General features: G+C 37.2%; 3 protein-coding genes across 3 annotated transcripts in view; 2 read left to right on the top strand and 1 right to left on the bottom strand.

The window, feature by feature from the left end:
* Positions 1-113: 113 nt before the first annotated feature.
* On the top strand, positions 114-3,702 carry calml4a (calmodulin-like 4a). Its single transcript, XM_056461743.1, has 5 exons — positions 114-189; positions 287-317; positions 435-575; positions 2,733-2,921; positions 3,457-3,702. The coding sequence occupies exons 1-5, from the start codon at positions 187-189 to the stop codon at positions 3,552-3,554; spliced, it is 462 nt and encodes a 153-aa protein (XP_056317718.1). The 5' UTR covers positions 114-186; the 3' UTR covers positions 3,555-3,702.
* tex9 (testis expressed 9) lies at positions 3,491-13,921 on the bottom strand. Its single transcript, XM_056461742.1, has 12 exons — positions 13,734-13,921; positions 10,669-10,793; positions 9,496-9,559; positions 9,257-9,336; positions 9,127-9,175; positions 8,964-9,034; positions 8,674-8,840; positions 8,510-8,592; positions 5,514-5,687; positions 4,815-4,949; positions 4,065-4,199; positions 3,491-3,953 (listed from the first exon to the last, which is right to left on the bottom strand). Exons 1-12 carry the CDS (start codon positions 13,767-13,769, stop codon positions 3,867-3,869), a joined length of 1,206 nt encoding a protein of 401 aa, XP_056317717.1. The 5' UTR covers positions 13,770-13,921; the 3' UTR covers positions 3,491-3,866.
* Positions 13,922-14,373: 452 nt separating this feature from the next.
* rfx7a (regulatory factor X7a) overlaps positions 14,374-24,204 on the top strand; it is a 42,968-nt gene continuing 33,137 nt past the window's right edge. Inside the window, exon 1 of the mRNA XM_056461741.1 lies at positions 14,374-14,799. Within this exon, the coding sequence (XP_056317716.1) occupies positions 14,684-14,799 (116 nt within the window). The 5' untranslated portion in view covers positions 14,374-14,683. The remainder of the gene's footprint in view (positions 14,800-24,204) is intronic.

Consider the following 24,204-nt stretch of genomic DNA (forward strand, 5'->3'; position numbering starts at 1 on the left):
TTATGAGTCAGTGAGTGTGATCATGAGCTGCACCTATACTGTAGCAGACAGTATAACATGATAGCTGGAATCCTATATCAATGTTCCTATGACAACAGGGCTATCAATTACGTCAACGCTGCAGTGGACTTTGGTTTCTCCAGGTAAGGGAGTGACTCTTGCCGAACAGCCCAAACGTGTGTAGACATGGTGAGTTGGTATTGATTTTTTGTTACTTTTTATGTTTCATTTTCACCAATTAATTGTAAATTTGTCAACTTGCCTGTTTTTGTTTAAACCTTTACAGGCAAAATTCCTATCACAAAATCAGATTGATGGTGAGCTGTGTTACATAGACATACTGTGTTTTTGTAATGAAGTAATATAGTAAAAATGTAAAATACATGTATTGGTACGGGTGACTGTTTTTGTAAAATTGTATTGTGCTCATGCAGAGTTCAAAGAATGTTTCTCGCTTTATGACAAGAAGCGAAAGGGAAAGATTGAGGCAAAAGACCTTATAACAGTCATGCGCTGTCTTGGTACAAGCCCCACATATAATGAAGTGGACAGACATCTGCAAGTCCACAAAATAGGTAACATTTTTTTTGCTCATATTACAATGAATTGTGATATATATCTTCTTTATCTACTCTTCTGTAGATTCATGTAGCTCGCCAATAGTAGCTAATAGCAATTTAACCTGGACTAGTGCAAAATGCTGATAACAATCATATATATATATATATACAGTGCTTAGCATAAATGAGTACACCCCATTTTGAAAAAGATTTTTTTTAATCAATTTATCAGTGAATATAGGTAATATATACTGCTCAAAAAATAAAGGAAACAGTTAAACAACACTGTAACTCAAAGTGTTCCCTTTATATTTTTGAGCAGTATTGTTGGTGCATTTGAACAAAACATATTTATTAAAACACTCTATTTATTAAAATATAGTCACTGAATATCTTTAGAAATAAAAAAGATAATACAAAATATTGCAAAAAGGAACTACAAAATTCAACAAAAAATGTACATATTCTTTTCTCTTGATTTTTGCTGTTTAATAAATTTCTTTCATTTTCTTTTCGGCTTAGTCCCTTTATCGATCTGTGGTCGCCACAGCAGAATGAACTTATCAACTTATCCAGCACATATTTTGCACAGCAGATGCCCTTCCAGCTCCAACCAATCCCTGGGAAACGCCCATTCACACATATACACTACAGACACTTTAGCTTTCCCAATTTACCTATACCGTATGTCTTTGGACTTGTGGGGTAAACCGGAACACCTGGAGGAAACCCACACGAAAACGGGGAGAACATGCAAACTCCACACAGAAATGCCAACTGACCCAGCCGAGAATCGAACCAGCAACCTTCTTGCTGTGAGGTGACAGTGCTACCCACTGCGCCATCGCGCTGCCCTCTTTTATACAATTTTATGTAATCTTTTTCCTACTCCTCTCTGGTGCATTATCATAAGTTATCTTATTAGATTAGCTCCAGATTTGGCTTCAGTACTGACTAGTAATTAGAAATAGAATTTGAATTTTTTTTTTAGAATGGCGACCATTAGGTTATTAAATGAGTTCAGCGGTGAGGAAGATGCATCTTAAAAATGTTGTATTTTATGTTGTGTGGTAATGTTTTGTTAATGTGTACATGTTACTTGACCTGTGTAATGGCACCTTGCTGCAATTTTAGTTTCCCTAAACAGGATAATAAAGTTGAGTCTGAGTCTAATCTAATGTACAGATATAATTTTGTAAAGCGTCCTTTAGAAAAATATTCATTTAAATGAGAGTATTGTGAGGGGTGTACTCATATATGCTGTGCACTGTATATATTACAAATTTGTTTTGTGTTTTTTTGTGAAAATTATAAGAGGCACAGGAAGTAAAATACATCAAAACTACTCAAATTAAAAATATTCAGTATTCAAATACTTCATATTTAATCTTGTTTAAATCATTTCTTTAAATTCTTTAACGCTTAATGTACTTAGAAGCTTTGTAATATTACATATAATAATTGTTTTGAACCTAAATAGTCATTATTCAAAACATAAAAAATAAACAGTTGTTGTTTTATTGGTTTTGTCTTATCATATGGTGTCGTTGAGTTGCCAGAAAGGCACCTTTAAATAAAATGTATTATTATTATCATTATTATTGTTATAAAATACTAATATAGTAGTGGGGCGTCACGGTGGCACAGTGGGTAGCACGACCGCCTCACAGCAAGAAGGTTGCTGGTTCGAGCCTCAGCTGGGTTAGTTGGCCTTTCTGTGTGGAGTTTGCATGTTCTCCCCGTGTTTGCGTGGGTTTCCTCCAGGTGCTCCGGTTTCCCCCACAAGTCCAAAGACATGCGCTATAGGTGAATTTGGTAAGCTAAATTGTCCATAGTGTATGTGTGTGAATGGGAGGGCGTGGGTGTTTCCCAGTGATGGGTTGCAGCTGGAAGGGTATACACTGCGTAAAACATCCGCTGCATAAGTTGGCGGTTCATTCCGCTGTGGCGACCCCAGATTAATAAAGGGACTAAGCTGAAAAGAAAATGAATGAATGAATGAATGAATGAATGAATGAATAAAAGAGTAGTACATCTAATCAGAGCACATCTCATTAAGGAGTGAATGTAAAATTAAATTCATGGTATTACCCCATTTGCTCCTTTTTATTAATAAAAAGATGTACGTTTGTTTGCAGTGTATACTTTTTTTTTGCTGTATCTCCTCCACAGATAAGACAGGGGAGCTGGACTTTTCTACATTTCTAACCATGATGCACAGACAGATGCAGCAGGAGGATCCTAAGACTGAAATCCTGGAGGCCATGCGGATGACAGATAAACACAAGAAGGGCTACATTCAGGCCTCTGAGCTCCGGGCCAAACTCACTGGCTTAGGGGAAAAGCTCACAGACAAAGAAGGTAGAAATTAGCTGAAACTTCATGTATTCAGTAGGATAATTATATATTAACACTACACTGTAAAACCTAAAAAGTTAAGGTCACTCAAACAGTTTGAGGAAACCAATTGCAACAAACCATTTAGGTTCAAAATCTAATCCTAATGAGTACTGTGAACTTAATGCAATTGAGTAAACGAAGCAATTTGAGCACAGTAAAACCCAATAAATGAAGAGATCTCAAACCAACTGAGTACTGTAAAACCCAATAAATCAAGGCAACTCAAACTATTTGAGAAAACCGATTGCTGCAAACCATTTGAGTTAAACTAATCTATGAGTACTGTGAACTCACTCCATTTAAGTTGAAGTAATGAAGTATTTAATTAACTCATTACCTTCAACACTGAGTTCAAAACTCTTTAAATGAGTAGAATTAACTCTCAGTAAATTTTGAGTTAGCTACACTCATTTCATTTGATAAATTTTACAGTGTAATAATAATAGACCCCAAAAACTGTTTTGTAATTATTTGTATTATTTGCATTTATTTTCAGTGGATGAGCTTTTTAAAGAAGCAAATGTGGGACGTGATGGACTTGTTCACTATGAGGAGTTCACTAGAATGGTCACACTTCCTACAGTGGACTACTAGTACTAATGAAGATCAATGAGTCAGGCTCTTATTCTCAATAATGCATTTATTTACTGATGTGAATGAGATATTTTTTGTAATCATTGTATATAAAAAAAAAAACAACCAACAGTTTAAACTATACAATAAAAAGTCATTTGAATGTTTATTGTGATTTCAATATTCACCACTAGATGGCAATCAAATGTAATACAACTTTATATGGCAGTGCAAATAAACAGCGTCATGTGATTCTTCAAGTTTTAGAATAGTCAAACAATGGCTGCTGATGTCATCTAGTTTAAATCTACATAGAAAATACCAAACAGACATTTATAAGTCTCCATCTTTTCCCCAATCCAGTGCTTTCATGAACTCCTCTTCAGTGAAAGACAACAGCTTAGCTGCTTCATAATGCATCTTTAAGAACAAAATAAAAATAAAATATTTTACATTTAGCGAGATATGATATTATTACAGTTATAAATGACAGTTTCAAGTGAATATACCGTGAATATCCTGATTTCTTACCTTCTGTCTTTTTAATATATCAATTAGCTTAAGTTGCTTTTTGAAACCCACAATTAGCTCAGCTTTCTGTCTTTCCAGCTTTCTGTTGTCAGCTTGCAGGGCTTCAATCTTTTGGTGCTCCTGACTAGATAAATCCTTTTGAGGTAGAAAAATGAAACATAAGAAAAGCATAAAAATCTAAATCTGAAGATAATTATAGACTAAGAAATGCCATAATATATAATCAGGGGCGGATTTAACCAATAAGCGAGGTAAGTGGCCCCCAATAAATATCTAGAAGTATAAATTATACCTATAAACTATATATAACATCGTTTTCTATCATATGTTGTAAAGTGAGAGTTTAACAAATTCAATTTTAACATAATTAAATATTATTTAGTATACAATCAAATATAATATAATAAAGTAATGGTATGTAATAAAATATTACAAAATAAAATACCCATCATCCAGCAGTCAAATTTATATAAAAAAATATATTACTTTTTATTGTAAATTCATTTTACAATAAAAAAAAGAATAATTTAAAATGTAGAGATTGCATTATTTTAAGATGTAGAAAAGAAGATTGAGTGATTTAACAAACAGCAATATTAATAAACATTCAATAAAAGTAGAAAGGGTGCATTTCAGCACTTGTGCCCCATGGTCGGATTTGCTTCGGGCCACAAAATCACTTAATCCGCCCCTGTACATAAATCACATCGTGATATCATATAAATATCATAACACACATCCCTTGGTTACCTTAGTGCTCTGTTTGAGTTTGTTGAGTTGAGTTTTAGTCTTCTCAGCCTCCTCCAAAGCTCTGTTTAACCGTACCTCTGTTGCACTGTGGGTACTGGCTGCCTGTTTATGGGTCCTCTTCATGCTTTCCAGCTCCTAGAGTTTAGAGACAGAGGAATTTACACATACCTGAAGAAAACGAACAAATGTGATTGTGTGTGATTGCAAATGCAATGTTGAATCTTTGAATGTCTAAAAAAATTATTTTAATCTCAACCCATCCACACACTGTGTACATGCAAAACATTTAAAATAAGAAGTCAGTAGATGTTCGTTTTTTTTCCACAATACAGCCAATCTTGATTTGATTTTGGTTTATCTGCCAGTACTGTTATTCTCTCCTTATTCAGTTTCCATATCATAAGGGGTGCAGTGAGTTCCAAAGATATCTGTCCCAGAAGTCCAAGTGCTGTCTGAGCAGCTGTGGTATAGTCTCACTTTACACATAGAGGACTAATCAGGTTAAAGGGCCCATGCCAGGGATTCCGCTGTTCTGGAACCTGCCACTGCTTTAATTAACATGAATTATTATGCTATATATGGTACATGTTTCCTATGCAGTGATCAATACAGAACATGTGTGCTTGGACTTGCCCTGTCATGAAGTCACTTTAGCTTGTGAAAAGAATTCTAAATGATATTTTCCAATGATTGTAGTACCTTTTGCAGTGCTGCCATTTGCTGTTGCAGACCTTCGGACTTCCTGCTGGATTCTTCAGCTAAAGCTTTTTGCTTCTCAACTTGAGTCTGTTGGATGTTTGTAGTCCTTTGCAGTCTTGCCCGTTCCTCCTCCAAGTCTTTTAATTTACTTGTTAGAGTGCTGTTTTCATCATCCTTCAAGACAAAGAAGACAAAGAGTAAATTGCAAAGAGTAAATTCGACTGAATTGTTTAGCCTAGATTCGAAAAGCTCTCAGGTAAAAAAATGGTCATTACAAACGTGTTTTTGTCGCGTGTTAGCAGACCACTGTAATCTAACTGCTAGGGTCCACTCGCGAGCTGTGCTCTCATCGCGGGAAAATGGAAACAAAACTTTTGTTTCGGCACATTTATAAATGCAACACCGAAAACCCATGTCTCCAAACAATTCTTCTTCTTCTTCTTCTTCTTCTTCTTCCACTTGTTTTAATTACGGTTGGCAACACAACGTGGCATCTCTCTGAACACTGTAACGGGCAAATTGAGTCTTCGAAGCTATATCATGCATATTAAAAGGAACACAGGCTAGCCCTTTTTTCAGATTTAATATAAGTGTTTTGCGTCTCCAGAATGTTTCTGTAAAGTTTCAGCTCAAAACTCCCATCAGATTTTTCATTATACCTTTTGCAAGATTCTATTTTATACGTTTTTGCACTAGGGGTCTGTTTTGTCGTACTGCACCTTTAAGGCTAGTCCTCCCCGCCCACCGTTTCTACATGCCTTTCTGCATGCCTTAATCTCCTCCCTCGGCTGCGTCAGACAACAGACAGACTTAAAGGAAGCAGATCTCACGTAGCGTTTGTGAGAAATACTACAGTAAGAACTTTACCAATGAGTATTTGTTGTGCAGTTGCATCGATGAGTCACAGAAAGTTCAAACAGGCAGACAGAGCGGCCGTTTAGATTTGCACTCTTTTTGCATGCAAATGTGACAGGCAACAGGTTAATCTCCACTGCTTTATGCATATCTGTTATGTTAATGTACAAAATAAACCTGATTTAACGTCCACAAACCGGGATTGAAGAGTCTTCCTTTATAATGGTTCTGACCCGCGGCTGTGCTGATGAAGTAAAGCTGAAGTAATTCGCTGTAATTCATTACACACATATACTGTTTTAAAACATTTTAAACATGTGAAACTCACTCTTGATCACATTTGATGATGATTGATGATCCTAGCGAACTGAACAGGCCTTTTATTCCCGGTTGCTTTGCGCACGACTGGTATTGTTGATATAATTATATGCGTTACTACAGAGACATGTTAATACGCGCAGCTGTCAATCTATATTGGTGGGCGGGGGGACCGCACTCCTACATAAAGTTGCGATCGGTCTGAAAACCGTTCCAATTGGTCCACCGTTTTTATGTTACTAAATTGAAAAAAAAAAGGGCTGGGTGTGTTTATTTCACCCCAATATGACGGTCTATACACCATACCTGCACATATGTCTGTCCAAACAGCTTGAAAAGTAGATTTTTCACCATAGGTGCACTTTAATGAAGTTGCATCTCATTCACAATAGAGCACGCTGATTGGTTCAAAATAAGTCTTAAGAATTAATGAATTAATGCTGGAATCTCAATGACCACATTTGGCTGCATTAACACTGCATGGTTCAAGTAACTCAATTCCGATTTTTTTCTTTCGGCCATGTGGCATAGATCGGATGTGGTCCAAGTACATGTAAGCAGGAAAAAATCACATGGATTCTGATTTACTCCAATTTCATTCAGGCCTTTATCCGATATGAATTCGATCTGTCTCCTCGTGTCTGCAGTGTAAACAGGTAGATTGGATTTTCACCTGTCAATGCGAGAGAATGACGTCAACTCTGACGCTTTCATTTCGGAACAGTCCCAAACCTTAAATTTCATACACGAGGACTAAAAAAGCTTTTAGGAAGTCATGTAGCACAAATATTTAACCATGTTAACAAGAGAGAGAGTGCAACATCCACCACGTAACCAATATAAACTCATATAAAACTGCTGCATTTCCCAGTGTTTGGTTGTGGCTGGAAGGGTAGTTAGCGTTTCATTCCGCTGTGGTGACCCCGGATTAATAAAGGGACGAAGCCGAAAAGATAATGAAAGAATGAATGAAAACTGTTGCATTAATTACGTGCATAAATCACGCCATGGACATCACATTAAGATGCCTACTGGTTTAAAAATGCTTAGATTAAAAAAAAAGATGGCAAAATGAGAACTTTTCTGTCATAAACTATAGTAAAACAACTTGTCAAAAAGAAAAGAAAAAATTAAATAAACCCTGTGAACAGATTAAATACAGAAATGAAAAAAGCGCTCTTTTATTATCAGCGGTTAGTCAGCGCCCGCTCTTTTATTTCTGGTCATTACGCCTTTGCTCTGAGCAGTGTAGATGCAGACAATCTGATATGAGTCACTTTAAAAAAGATGATGTAAGCAGGTCATCAAAAAAATCGGATACAGTCACAAAATCGGAATTGACCGTACAGACATCCAATCTCCTTGCTGGAATTTACACAATGATCTAACCACCGAGACGCAGCTTCAAAATTTATTTTTCAACCAAAAAAAACGAATTTGCTCTAAACGATGCATAAACAACCAATTTTTTAGCAAAATATATGTGTCCTAATAGGGTTTTTAGCAACATGGGACACATATATGACTGTCAACATCCCAGTGTTTTGGTGATTCATGCACCCTTTAAAGGGATAGTTCGCCTAAAAATGACAAATTACTCACTATTTACTTATCCTCAAGTGGGTCTAAACCATTATGAGTTTCTTACTGTTGAACACAAAAGAAGATATTTTGAAAAAAGGCTTAAAAACCTGTAACCACTGAGTTCCATAGTAGGAAAAACAAAGAAAGAAAGTCAAAAAGACTGAATAATGACATAATTTGCTCTTTTTTATGGGGAGGGGGAGTGAACTATCCCTTTAAATGCATTATAAATGACTTACCTTCTTGTTGCATGTATAAGAGAGTCTGTTCAATTCTTCTTGCATCACTCGAAGTTTAGCCTTCAAAAATCTGATCTGAGCTTCTGTAGATATGAAATGGATGCATAAGCCATAACACAAACAGTATAACAGCATAGTTAAAGTATTTGGTGTTCTGAAATCACCTGCGCCCATCTCATCTCCAGCGCTGGGGATGATGTCATCCTGTAAGCGTTCCTCGGTGAGATCATCACCAACCCTGTCCTCAATTTTGCTGATTGTCTTAGCAAGTGAGAAATCCCCAAAGTCCTCAGGAATAGCAACATCATCAACCGCAGTCTGTGGTGCTTTTCTACAAGCAGAAGAAAATGATTCAGATCTATGACACTTCATTACACACCTTCCACACACTATTATGATCATTTTATGTAGACATTTGCTAATATATACAGTTTGAAAATGAAAATAGACTTACAGCGGAATCTTTCTATTTCCTGACTTGTTCGGTTTTGAGGATTTTGCAGAGATGCTTTTGTTTTTCATGATCTATAAAACACAACAGAAAAGAGTTCCTGTAAACAATGAGGTTTTGTGTTTCATTCACACTTGTGTTGATTTGATATTTATTCATCTTATACCGTCATAGTGGGCTGCTTAGATGTGGGTTCTTTTTTAGCATCTGGCTTCCTAATAAGACAAAGAAAGAGTTATGATAACACACAGCAAATGATGTTACTTATGTTTATGTCAAAGTGTTAGAACCAGTACCCAGAAACCTCAAAATCACTGTCAGAATCAATGGAGATACGAGTGAAGATAGGTTTGGAGAGCACCTCATTTTGATCCCTCTAAAAACCATTGTCAAAAAAAGAGTGCCAGTATCAGGGTTTGTTGTAACATCAAAAAAGGGTTTGTCATAACATATACTTTAAGCACAGTCTATATTTTTTCAAAGGTTTCTTATTAGCATCCTTTGCTGTTTTTAACATTCTTTTCAATAGACTTACCATGATTTTTTCTGCATCCCGAACAATTTCTGCTGTTTTCGCTTCTAGTTTTGCATTGAGTAGCCTGTGGAGTATTAGAGTTAGATATTAAAAATACTACTATATAATCTTTAATCCCAAAGTCTTTATAGGACCTATTATAGGTGTCCAGTCTTGCTCCGTGAGTTATGTTAGCAAAGACTAGAGCGGCATGATATTGGAAAAAACATTGCAATTTTCATGTGATATGAATATAACTTTATCAGATGAGTTGAATAGCTCTATTTGAAAAGATGTCCTAATTTTAGACTAATTGGGATGATTTCTTAGGCCATTGCATCTGTGCAAAATAATCTACAAATTACAAGTATAGACAATTTCAATGTGGTCATGACATTAGCCTATGAACATTTCCTGCTAGTTGCCAAACTATTTCATAACTGTAACAAGAGGCGATTCGATCATAACTTAATATTAAAACAGCTATCATAACAATTTTTATTAATATGTGGACCTTTTTGTATTTTTGAGAGCTATGGAAATTATGAATGTAATACAGGAATTACATTAGGATCATTGTTATTGTTTTTCATCCCTCAAAATTCTCTATAAATAAATAAAATAAAGCAAAGACACAAATTAAATAGACTGTGCTTTATGATATTCTGGAGGGTCTAACTGTATTAAATAACAGCAATTAAATAATCGAATGTAAATAAAATAATTTTCATTGTATAAAAAATTATACAAAGTCAAAAAAATTGTAAAAATGGTTTAAATTGGCTTGAAATCTTACAGTCACAGGCCTTAAAACCACAAGTAGATGAAAACCTTTCACTCTATTAAGGTTAAACTTCACAATGCCTCCACATTGCTCTGAACTAAGGTGCTGATCAACTGTAAATCCCAGATTATAAATTTCCAGATCTTGCAACCTGACTGTTGTGGATGTGCACATTGAGATATCAATGATGTAATGATATATTGCCCTAGTGCCAACTCCAATTAAACACATCAGAACAACCAGCTGAACAACATTTTACTCTGCCACAGAGATGGCCAGGTGTGTTATGGCATATTGGACTTTAAAAGGCACTGTCCCTTCAGTTGCAGGTTTGGAGACCCTTTGTAAAAGCTAAAATCAACGGTGTCTAGTTAAACTAATGTTCAGTTAAGTAATAAAACCATAAATACTTGTATTCCTCTTCTCTGGCCAAGAGGTCCATTTGTGGTGGTTTCTTCAGAGGAGCGGAGGAAGTCATGCTCTGTAGGTTGGTGCTGGAAGGTCTTTCCGAGTAAGACGTTTGAGGCTTTTTAAACTGAGTACAATGAAATCAGTATTATTGCAATTATTCATCTCTCTCTGTTATCAGAAACGTATTTTGCATTCTACTTCTTATGGCTTTGAGAATTTAACACAAATTGGCAGGGTTTCTGCGTTAATCTTTCCACAATTTCAGGCCATCAAAATGTCTTAAATCTGAGTTAAAATTCTTAGTCAACTGGTATTTTGGTGAAAACGTACTCACTATTTTCTTACTAACAATTGGTTCCAAATGGTTCCTTTATGCATTTCTCTCTTCTGTTGAACTCGAAAGCAGATATTTTGAAGAATACTGGAAACCATTAACTGACAGCCATAGTCCGAGGGTAAAAAACCCCAGAATGGACAGCAATGGCTGCCAGTTCCCAGCATTCATCAAAATATCTTATTCTGTTTTCAAGAATGAAACTAAAACATGGAGGCTAAATAAAATTGTAGTTTGAATTTTTTGGGGGGTGAACTATACCCAAAAAATAGCTTTCTAAGTAACTAAACAAAGTTAATTGAGTTTATGCTTGAAACAAGAACAGAACAAACATACGTTGTATTAAAAAATATATACAAATGTCAAACATTTTTGTTAAAGGAAATTTAATTTCTAATACACAAAATATGTTTTAAATTAGCTTGAAATCTTCCAGTCACAGGCCTTAAAAACACAAGTGGATGAAAACCTTTCACTCTATTAAGATTAAACTTCACAATGCCTCCACAATGCTCTGAACTATGGTGCTGATCAACTGTAATCCCCAGTTTATAAATCCCGTCACTGTTGTGGATGCACACATTGAGAGCAGACCAAACATAGTCAGCAGGATATAAAAATTACTTTTCTATTTGCATTAGGCTTATTTTCCTGAGCCCATTAACACATAATCATTCTTAATATTAAAGTTGCATTAGTTTGATCTTTCTTTTCTTGATTTTAGGACCTTCAGACATTTGGTCTGGAAAACAAGAGAAAAGAATAATAATGAAAAATGCTGAGAAAGAGCATCACATTTAGCAGTTCATCTTACAGGCAATTTTGTTTTGCTCATGCTGTTTGCATGTTTCAGTATTTAGATGATGATTAGACATTTAAAAAAGCAAGCGACTGGACCATGTCTTAAATTTCTGTCCAGAGAGGTCATGCTTTGATCTTCGAGTGGTCTCACACAATCATGTGATGTGATTTCGCAGGTCACAGTTCACCAAGCTTGAACTTTCCAATGTATCGAACTGCGAAACTTGTCGCACAAGCTTGCATTTCCGCAAGTTGCAGGTTCAAATCTGAACCTCACTGTGCAGTTTTTACTGAACTAAAATTGATGGGTAATATGATGGAAATTGCTATCGATACCGCTAACGTTACACATTTTGTTATTGTGCTTTCTTCAAATTGTTTGTTCTTCATTTTCTTTACTTGCTCTTGAAAGGTCTTTAATAAGTCACTCAATATCTTTCAGCTCCCTGATTTATCAGAGGTCGCCACAGCGGAATGTCCCACCAATTAAGCTGCGGTCACACTGGACTTTTCTCCCCATAGTCTTCCATTCATACGCACGCAAATGCGTCAGACCGGAAATGCAAGCTTGTGCGACAAGTTTCGCAGTTTGCTGCATTGGAAAGTTCAAGCTTGGTGAACTGTGACCTGCGAAACAGCATCACATGACTGCGTGAGACCAATCGAAGATCAACGCATGACCTCTCTGGACAGTAATTTAAAACATCGACCAATCGCACGCTTTTTTAAATCTCTAATCATCTTGTTTAATCCCACCCATTTTCATAATGCCGTACTACAGAATTTCACAAGCTCAAACTCTAGTGTGCAGTCACACTAGTGTTTGGTTTGTACGTGTCGTACGGCGCTGCGAAAAGAGGCGGGATTAAACAAGATGATTAGACATTTTAAAAAAGCAAGCAATTGGTCGATGTTTTAAATTACTGTCCAGAGAGGTCCTGGTTTGATCCTCGATTGGTCTCACGGAGTCGAATGATGCGATTTCGCAGGTCAGAGTTCACCAAGCTTGAACTTTGCAACTGCAAAACTTTCCTTATGTTACACCTTACACCTTATGTTTCCAGTCTGACGCATTCGCGTGCATATGAATTAAAGTCTATGGGGAGAAAAGCCCAGTGTGACCGCAGCTTTTCTCTGGCATACAGAGTATTCTGGACCTTTTATCTGCTTATTGTAATTGGGATAATGAGGGAATAACACATGCCTGGCCATGGAACAGCTTAGAAGCCAATTGTCCAATTACTTTTGGACCATTAACAAGTGGGAGGCACATATGCAAACAGTTGTAATTCCTACAGCGTTTACCTGATTTAGATGTAAATACCCTCAAATTAAAGCTGACAGTCTGCAGTTAAAGCACATCATGTTTGTTTCATTTCAAATTGCTTGTGTTGGTGTATAGAGACAAAAATGTTAGAATTGTAGTAACGTACAAATATTTATGGACTTAAATGTATGTTTTATCAAAGACTATAGAATACACAAGACCTGTCACTCGCATCTTTTTGAATGGGGAAAAGTGTAACGGGGAATATAGCGAATGAAGCCCCGCCTACTAATACAGGAGCCAATCATCGATCCCTATTTAGTGAGAGGTGTTTCAAAGATGGCCGCCGAGTGAAGTAACTTGCCTTAAAGGGACTTTGGTTTTATGCAACAGATGTTCTTCTAGCTGCAACCCAGCACCGGGAAACACCCACACACTTTTTAATTCATACACACACATCTTTAATAAGTATACAATTTGTTTCCATCAACCACCATAAACCATGATTAAATCAAAGTAAAGTTAAATTGTTTCAACAAACAACTGCTTGTTCTAATGTAAATTACTTGCTTTAACACGCAACAGACTACTTAGGGTGAATTTGTACTAAAAACGGGATCGCTCGGAAAAAGTGTTAAAGGGTTATATTTTGTTACACTTACAGGACGGAGCGCAGGTCTGGGTGTGCTGTCTGCCATGTTTGTTAGTGGAGAGACGCCCGTTCCTAAGCAACACAGTCTATTAGGGTTGCCAGGTCTGTGTAAGAAAATCAGCTGAAACTTTAATCCAAAATAGCCCAAAACGATCTCAGCGACTATCCATAAAACCCAAACATAATAGGCCACTCTCATGCCCAAAAATATATATTTTACGGTCACTGTTATGTATACAAATACAACTGGAAAATCACTAGCAGTAATAATAAACAATAATACACAGTAATAATAATAATAATAATGTGCTCATTTTATAATTTAGCACATATATTTAAGGACACTGTAATCACTAGTTTTCTGTGTAATATTTAATACAGTCAGTCAATTGATGTTATTCATTGTTTTTTATTAATTAATTTAAAAAATTATTACGCGCACAATCTCTGAGATGTAATCTATGAGAAAGCGATAAAAAGACAAACAGCTGAATGCTGCGGGAATCTTGTAAAACAACGACAGATATATTATCAATCTTTACGCACAGCCAGTAATGCTTCAGAGAATGAGCGATTATTCTTCTGAACCAGATGAACTCATGTGTTGCCTGCAGCTCCCTCGTGTGGGTTTCCGCTGTCGGCGCAGTGCGCATGCGCGCTCTCAGCAGCAGCAGTAGTCGGCAGGCGAGCTGTAGGTAGGTAGTGTGTGTGACTCTCAACCTGCTGCAGCTCGAAGTGTCTCCATGCTCCTGGTGCACCCACAAGGATTCTGAGGAGCTCATCTGCAACACCAAACCATGAATGACCAACGTGATCTGGCAGAGCCGAATCCGAACAGTCCCTGAAGTCAACAGGCGGTGATCGTGATGAGCTATTTACGGAGGAAAGCTGCATTCTCCAGGTTCAGGTTAAGGCCTACTTGTTAGATCCCCATCCTCGTCTCAGCAGAGTCGCATCGTGATGGCAGATGACCAGCAGCAGTCCGGACCCGGAGCTGGACCTTTACCTTCCGCGGTTCAGGGATTGCAAGGGCCCGAGGCGAGTGCTCTGCAGCTGAAAATCAAGAACTCTATCTGGTAAGCGCTGTCCGAAATGTTGCCCATTTTATGTGGGTGCTGCTGCTGCTGGATATGCCAGGGTTAATGGAGTCGAAGGCTCTCCATCCTAATTAGCTCTATTCCAGACGGTCCGTCGTTTCCATTTGACAGTGGCTCATGGATACAGTGCTGTACGTGTATTTAACTAACCAGACCAGTTCTATCCTGATAATGTATACGACAAGTTAACTTGATCAAAGTTGTTTGTTTTGGACACGGGGGTTTTGGTCTGTCTGAGCAGATTAATAAAATATGAGGTGGACTACCTGTCTTTGGTTGTCATGTAATGTAAAAGCGTCATTTATCAGCAAAGAGCTGCTTTTGACATTGTGAAAACAGTGGAAAGCCTGAGTAGTGGATTGGGCGAATGGTTTCTTGCGACCACGCGCTCTCCACAGATTCAGTGGGCGCGCTGCGATGGTAAACAACTCTCGTGCAGCAGCAGACGCGCGCATTTAAACGGCCAGCGTGCCCATAGACACGCTTTCCTCGCAGACATTACTGCATCCCACAGATATATGATATTCTGATCCTCTTTATTTATTACTTTGTGTTGTGGTCATCTAAGATTTATTTTCATTCATTCTGCGGGTGAGCGCTTAGTTGAAGACATCGTGGAGTATGCAGCCATGGGGCTCATGATGTTTATAGCGCTGCAGCGCATGCGTTCTGCATGCTGTTGTTTTTACTAAGTATTTATTGTAAGGACGATATATTACGTCTGCGCACATAGTCATCCAACCCAGTATTGTCTTAGGTCAGTAGTTTTACCTGGAATTGATCATTGTATGTGGACATTGCTTGTGGCAGCGAAAATAAAAAACGCTGACACGATTATTTTGCAGCGTCCATCCCCCTCTCCTCCACCACCCTTGTTTTTGCGTGTTGAGACATGCTTTTAACGACGTGCATCTGCAGCAGCGGCTATACGCCTAACCTTAGAGTACATCCTGGGACATAGATATGTTTAGTAGCACGTGCATTGTGTGTGTGTATGTGTGTATGTGTGAGTGAGTGAGTGAGTGTTTATATACATATTGCAATATTGGTTTCGGCTGCTGAGTTTCTGATGATATCAGGAGTTAACTTTCAGTATTAATTGCATATTTTTGTTAAGAATTTCAAATTCTCTGCATATTGATGATTTTAGATATCAATGAACATAAAATGATTATTTCCAGTGAGAATTTTTATCACTTATATAATTGTTTACAAAGTACACTAGAGTTTAGATAATCCGAATAATACAGTGAAATATTATCTAATTTTAAAACACCAATTTTCAATGGTAATATCATTATTCAGGTGTGCAATGTGTGACATGATCTGAAATAATTCTATATGCTGATGCATCTATATATTTGTGGAAACCACGACACATTACTTTTCAATGTTTTTCCTTTAAAACACAACTTTTATTCATTATTATTTTGAATTCTATATATATTTTTTGGTCTGGATGTAGTTCATATGGTGGATTGACTGTTATCAACCAGAGTATAATTTTTTTTAGAGAGAATATATGGATATTTATTTAATATATGGATATTTTACTGATCTATTACCTAATAGCCAAATAAAGAAAAATACACTCATTAAATACTAACAATATTTATTTAAATCCAGCACAGATTGATTACAGGCCAGAAATAAAATTTCCTTACCAATTTCTTTATTTAGATGAGATTTTTAGAATTTTTTGTGTGTGGCAGACCTCAGCATTGCAGCTCTTTTATGTGTTGTCTTTGTTGTTACTGATTAAAGTTACCGCACTTCTCTCTGGAATGCGAGCTTGAAGATGTGCGTCATTCTCACTCAGATTGTGCTGTTCATTAAGCACTACTGAATGGATTGAGCATATGATGATTGTACTGTCTCAGCGGGTGTTGCTTGCCCTTCTCTCCGAGCAGAGCTCTAAAGGTTAGGCCTGTCGATGTGATAGCTGATACCCCTGATCTGCATTTGGCATGCTGGTTGGCACATGCTACGGTCTCTGTGGAAAAGATCAGGACATTTGGCAATGGTGTTGGAGAGCCTTGTGGAAAAGAGATTGCGATTTGCCAATAGTAACTACTTTGTCACTGACGTCCTGTACTTTATGCAGAGGTGATGAAGATTATTGATGCATATATTGTGCCTAGGCCCTATACTGAAATTATGTTGGTAGGAGACGAATTACTAGAATCTCTCCTTGTAAGCAAAATTAATTTAGGTTTGCGGACAGACCAGCAGAGGGGGTCGTTTTAGAATGATTCATAGTTTTGAATGACTATGCGGTTGGTTTAGATCTTTGGGCTAATTTCAGAGATGCTGTCAGGTAATAATTTTAGACTAACAGGTTTTGTTCAGAATCAGCTGTGCTTTTTGGTGCAACTTGTTATAGATCTTTGAGCTAATTTCAGAAATGTTGTCTCAGTTTGGAAGGTGATTTTAGACTAACAAGCTTTATATTCATCGTAGAGCCCCACACAGCCGAGTTTGGTCGCATTATTTTGACATGACTGTAAAAAATGAGCGTGTGTGAATCTTTGTTCATCTACATATGAAGGGAAATAGGATGGAATTGGGAGGAGGGAAAGAGTTCCAAACACAATGGTGGAAATCACCTTCAAAGAGAAATAAAAATGAGCCATTGCACCGCTGGCAAAAAGCCCAGCTGTTTTTACCAGGCTGCTCACAACTGCAGCTTTGGCGCTGTTAGACGATTTTGTTTTGGTTCAGCCTACATTGAGTCTGATGCTTGAACAATGGAAGGATTCGTGTTTGTGGTTTTGCTGCATAAACCTTCTATTAGGCCTACAAAATTGTATCTATCCCTTTTGAGGGTTATCTTTTTCCTGTTTGAGAACACATTCAGCCAACTAGTGTTGTGTGTCATGGCATTTGCTTTCTGTGAATTACTTAGAAGGTGTGATGTTTGGCTTCGCATGGCATTTTACACTTTCACACAGATGAAAGACCAGAACAGTTTAATGGAAAGTGCAGTTCCATCGCATGTCTTGTACACACACACATTTACTATAACACAATCACAGTTTTCATTAATCAAAGCATCACTTAAAAGTCTTCATAAAATATATTTCGCAACACATGCTAGGGTGGATAATTTCTGAAGAATCATATACTAAATAGTAAATTACATTCAAAACTGTATTGCAATATATATTTTTATTTTAAATTGTAATAAATGGTCTTTAAAATATTAAAAGCTGATACATTTAGAAAAATTAAAGCCATAGTTAGCCGGCAGCTAGCTCTCTGCAACTCTCACATGGTCGCCCACTGAAGCTGCACCCGGTCAGTACCTGGATGGGAGACCACATGGGAAAGATAGATTGCTGCTGGAAGTGGTGTTAGTGAGACCAGCAGGGGGTGCTCAACCTGCGCTCTGTGTTGGTCCTAATGCTCCAGTATATTTGATGGGGACTCTATACTGCTCAGTGAGCGCCATCTTTCGGGTGAGACATTAACCCAAGGTCATTAAAAGACCCAGGATTTAGCAGAATTTAACACGGGCATCCTGGCCAAACCCCCATATCATAATTGGATTCATCACTTTGTCTTCTCTCCACCTATGAGCTGGTGTGTGGGCAGTCTGGCACAATATGCACACCCCCTGGTTTTTCGCGATTCCACGATCGCTGAATCCAATGCAAAATCAACCAAAAAAAAGTCGCAATTTTTTGTGATCCTGCAAAATCCTTAATTAAACGCAAAATAATCGCAAAAAATTTAAATAATTGCATAAAACATTCAATTCCAAACCATGTAATCAAATTATATTTATTTCAGTTTGCAATTTATTGTTTTACATGACTTTTAGACGATGGATACGCAGCGCACGTGATGCATTTGTGCGTCTGTCGAAAAATAACGTCTCACCTGCGCCCTGCCCTCACAGTCATTACATTACATGAGAGCTGGGGAATTGCTTTGCAGCCTGTGCCGACGTGGATGAAGTGGAGTGATTTACATGTGGAGTCAATGCAAAGATGCGCAAAAATTGGTTGTTTTGTGACTTCAGACTGCAAAAAAGTGTGAGCAATGGAACAAACAGAACAGCAAACAGTTTACAATGATGGAGGTTGGTTCAAGGATGACAGCCGCTGGACGTGACCGAATTGAAGGATGCTTCAATTGCTTTACATGTAAGGCTGGTATTATGATGTCCATCATGAAATCGATAAATGATTTTGTTAAACGCTTCCCTGTGACGAGTTTTATGGCAATCTGTGTTTTAGGTGTATTACGGTAGGGGAAGCATGTCCTGAGTGAGGTACATGTCAGATTCTCCAGTGAGTGAAATCTGAAAAAAGAGAAAAAGTATGTGCATAAAAAAATTGCACGTTATACAAACTTTCTTTGGCTTAATCCCTACTGTTTTAGATCTTGTCTTAACAAGAGACCAAAATAAAGAAGCTTTATTTTTATGTCTTGTGTAATTGTGTCAGATTGCATACCTAACATAGTAGGCTACATAATATGGTAAATAAAATTTATAAATAATATATATATAATTTTTTATATCTATATATATATATAGAATTTTTTATATCTATATATATTTTTAATAACAAAATTGTCCACAAATTTCTGTGAATTATCACCACAAAATCAGTCATTTTTATCGTGAAAAATCAGGAAAAAAATCATGAAAAACTAGGGGTCTAAATATGGCTGCCGTTGCGTCATCCAGGTGGATGCTACACACTAGTGGTGGATGAGGAGACACCCCCCCCCCTCCCCAATGTGTAAAGCACTACAAGTGTTCATAAAACGCTATGTAAATGTAGGAAATTTTTATTATTATTCATAGTTCACCCAAAAATGTCACTGTTTACTCACCCTCTACTTTTTACAAACCTGTTTTGTGTTCTGTTGATCACAAAAGAAAGTATTCTGAAAAAAGCTGTGAACATGCAACACTTGACATCCTTAGTATTTGTTTTTCCTACTATGGAAGTCAGTGGTTACAGGTTTTCAGCTTTCTTCAAAATATCTTCTTTTGTGTTCAACGGAATAAAATAAGTCATAAAGGTATGGAACCACTTGATGGTGAGTAACTTGCGAGTAGATTTTCATTTCTGGGTAAACTATCCTCTTAAGGCCATTAAAAAGTATTAAAAACCTTAAATGCTTTTTCCCCAAGGTATTAAAGTTGAATTATTTTTTAATTATACACGTATATATTTGTTCATAGAGGTTGTATGCTAAAGTTCGACAGAATTGAATCAGGCGGAAAGTGGTATTCTGTGTAGTTTATTTGTGGAGTCCCGCTAGATTTGATGTCATCTGTTACCATGCTCATTGCTCACTGAGTGCTATGTTATAGATGGCACAAGTCCCTTTACAGTAAGTTGTTGGAACAGTGACTGAGCATTGGGTTAGTTACTTGGTCTCTTGTGCTTCATTCCCACCCTTCTAAAGTGTGTTGCTTTGATAAGAACTTATCATCACAGACTAAGACTGTTTGGTTGTGCTATCTTACAATCTTTATGTAGCAAATTTAAGTTTAAGTATCAACCATGGGTAAAACTTAAGGTTTTTGTGATTCAGTGATTTCTCTTGTGGTAATTTTAAGTGGCTTGAAATGATAAGTTCAACCCAAAAACCCAACCTTTGAGTTTCTTTCTTCTCATGAACATAAAATATAATATTCTCCATAGTGGACAAGCTCAAAATGTTTTAGACCCTCTCTACACCTATATTTACACCGATATTTATAATTGTCCTCTTGTGATTTGTCAAAACATCTAAATGCTAAGTGAAACAGGGCCTATGTTAAGTTATATGACAGTGTGGATATCAATGCGTACTCTATCTTCAATATCTTTCCTCTTGTAGATATCAGTGATTTAGCAGCTGTATGTATGAGACCTTATATCACCCCTCTGCCCACAGCAGCCAGGGAAGCCAGACAGTTCCTGTCAGAGAAGCAGCTGGAAGGACGCCTTTCACTTAAGGCCAATTTATACTTCTGTGTCAAGTGAATGCTGTAGTATGCTATCATAAGCTGCACACACAGCCAAAGCCATCTTCAACAATTTCAGTTTTGTATTCTGTCTGTATTGCTCTGCAAATTCACACAGATGAAAGGTTAGGTTTTGAAGGGATTTTGATGTTGTACTGTGTTAAGTTTTTTTGCTGCAGTGCTCATAGTAAGATCAGGTCAGCAATCTGAGGTGAAATTTACTTGTGATTTTAGATGAACTGTTTTGCAATACAATATCTCTCAGTAAGTTAAACAGGCCCTTACGTAGCATGCTAGCATCCTCTGCCAACTAACAACCTCCTGGTTCTAATAATTCATCTGATAACATGGAAACCTTAGACTCGGAAAATTAAAGTAAAATATACAAATAACATTAGGTCTTTGCATGATGTTATAAAGTAAAAATACAGTGTAGAAGTATTTTTTTTAAGTAGTTTAAGTAGTTTTTATGTTTCTTGCAACTTTCTCTCGACTACATTTCTTCAATAAATTCTATACTTTTACTTTGAAACATTTCCCAGAATGACATTTGTTACTTACTACAATGAAACCAAACCACTGACGAATCAGTGGTCTGCTGCATTGCTTAAATTCATTTGCGCATATGCAATTGAGGGTGCACTCACACTAGGCTATCCGAAATGTTTCCGGATGAGTTTCCCTGTTTCATTTGACAAGTGTGAGTGCTCTGAGTGGAACCCAGGTGCGGTTCAGTTTACTGGTCCTTACCTGGTTGGAAGAGGTGTGCCAAAGTGTGGTTCGTTGGGCTTTGGTGCTGTACGCTTGTAGTGTGAGTGCAAAGAGTGCCTAAGGTCGAAGCTGAAGACGCAACATCACTTTTAAGAGACTTTTATATTGATTTATTAATCATTCTTACTTTTCAATCAAAGCAAACCGTCGTATTTTATTAAATATGCAAACTTCTCACTGCACGTCAGCTGCACCTTCAGCAATCCTCCTAATACGTGCAGCACGATGACTTTTATGACAATTTATGAGCATCAAAAGTAGGCATGTCACGATAACCGTTTTCATGGTATAACGCGGTTTAGAAAAGTCAAGGTTTTAATTCCGCCCAAATTTTCTGTAATACCGTTTCTAAGGCATGTGTAGGATTTTTTTATTTTTGGTTTTTTAGAACAGTATCTCCAGCTGAAAATATAGCCAAAGATGTCATTTTAAATTGTAAAGAAATTTGTCTTTTTGAAACTAAAGAAGACAGCAGAAGTCAATGATTCATTTGAATTATATAGCCTGACATGTTTACTGCTCCAAAATATTATAAATCTTTTAAAAAATAGAATATATTGTTTTCAAAGGGGATTTTTTTTTTGTTTTTTACCCAGACATTTAAAAATAATATATTTTAGAGCAGTGAGCACAATACTGGGATACTGTATTTTTATTCAAGGTTATCATACCGTCAAAATCTTTTTCTGGCCCATGCCTAGTCTAAAGTGGTGGATCTGGTGGGCAAAGTGTTTGACTGCGTGTCATTGCATCCCAAACGACTAAAAATATTACAAAACGATATAACTAAATCTATCTCCACTGTGCTGAGAGAGCGCTTCTCTTCCAGTTAAACTAAACAGTCGTATCATCGATGACGTAAGCATGCTCAGGTTCGGAAGGCAAAATGCAGTGTGAGTGCAGGCCATGGGGGGAGAGGGGTAGGGAACAATTACGCTTTGGCATGGTTCAAGGCAACTGTGCCTAGTGTGAGTACACACAACCTCACACAATCTCTGCGGTTTATTTAAATTTTATAACAAGCACTTACATGCAATTGACAATTCTCAGCAATAAGATCGACAGCTGTACGTTACTCCCATGACAAATGACTGCTGTAATGAAGATAAAATAAAATGGGCCCCACATTTAACAAGGTCCAAATAAAATAAATAATCACATTAAGTCATTTTCATTTCTGAGGTATTAAAATTTTTTATAGGGCTGGACGATAATGGCCGTTCAATAATTGTTCGTTAATATTAGTGCACTATGCGTAACGCTACGCAGGCATTTTGCAGCCTACCCTTCTGGATGCCACACGCAGTACAAGCTTGCAGCCATACAGTGTTAGTTGCACTTGGAGTCACAGACTTGAAACTTCACTAGACATCAGTCTGTAGCTACTTAGTTTTTTGCAATCCGACACATAACAGAGCAACGTGCACTGCAAACTGCGCAGATGACTCGTGTCATCAAAAGCAGGCAACACTACAAACCTGTTTTATCATTTAAAACAGAACCACCCCTATGAAGATGCTAATAAAATTACAGACCCAAACAAGTGTTAGTAAACAACCCAGCAGAGTTTCAAGTCATCATTTTCAAAAGCCGTGCCTCACGAGAAAAAAAAAAAAACTCAAAGACAGACGAAAGATATGACAGACAACACAATCTCAATAAACCCTTGATGCTTGCTGTAAACTACAGGCTGCATTTTTAAGGGCTTTTGTTACGACATTGATATTTGTTGTCAAGCTTATATTTCCTTTTTAATATTAAAGGGCACCTATGGTGAAAAATCTACTTTTAAAGCTGTTTGGACAGATATGTGTGTAGGTATAGTGTATAGACAGTCATATTGGGGTGAAATAAACACACCTAGTCCTTTTTTTTAAATTTAACAGCATAAAAACGGTGGACCAATTGGAGCGGTTTTCAGAGCGACCGCAACTTGACGTAGGAGTGCGGTCCCCCCGCCCACCAATATTGATTGACAGGCTCGCGTTAGCATGTCTCTGTAGTAACGCATATAATCATATCAACAAGACCAGACGTGCGCAAAGCAACCGGGAATAAAAGGTCTGTTCAGTTTACTAGGTTCATCAATCATCATCAAACGTGATCAAAAGAGAGTTTTACATGTTTAAAATGTTTTAAAACAGTGCATGTGTGTAATGAATTACAGCGAATCACTTCAGCTTTACTTCATCAGCACAGAACAACAACAAGAACAATTATAAAAGAAGATGGTTTAGTCCTGGTTTGTGGACGTTAAATCAGGTTTATTTTGTACATTAACATAACAGATATCCATACAGCAGTGAGGGTTAACCTGTATCCTGTCACATATTCGTGCAAACAGAGTGCGAAGCTAAACGCGCTCTCTGTCTCTGTCTCTGTCTCTCTCTCTCTCTCTCTCTCTCTTTCTCTCTCTCTCTCTCTCTCTCTCTCTCTCTCTCACTCACTCACGGTGGGCGGGGAGGACTAGCCTTAAAGGCCCAGTACAAAAAAACAGCAACCAGCTTTTACCGGCTATAATACAGACACTTCAGACAGCTATAACATATACTCTGATGGTTGTTTTGAGCTCAAACTTTACAGACACATTCTGGGGACACAAAAGAGATATCTTAAATCTGGAAAAAGGGGTAATCTAGGTG

This window comes from Danio aesculapii, chromosome 7 (genome assembly GCF_903798145.1).
Source record: "Danio aesculapii chromosome 7, fDanAes4.1, whole genome shotgun sequence".
Lineage (NCBI taxonomy): Eukaryota > Metazoa > Chordata > Actinopteri > Cypriniformes > Danionidae > Danio > Danio aesculapii.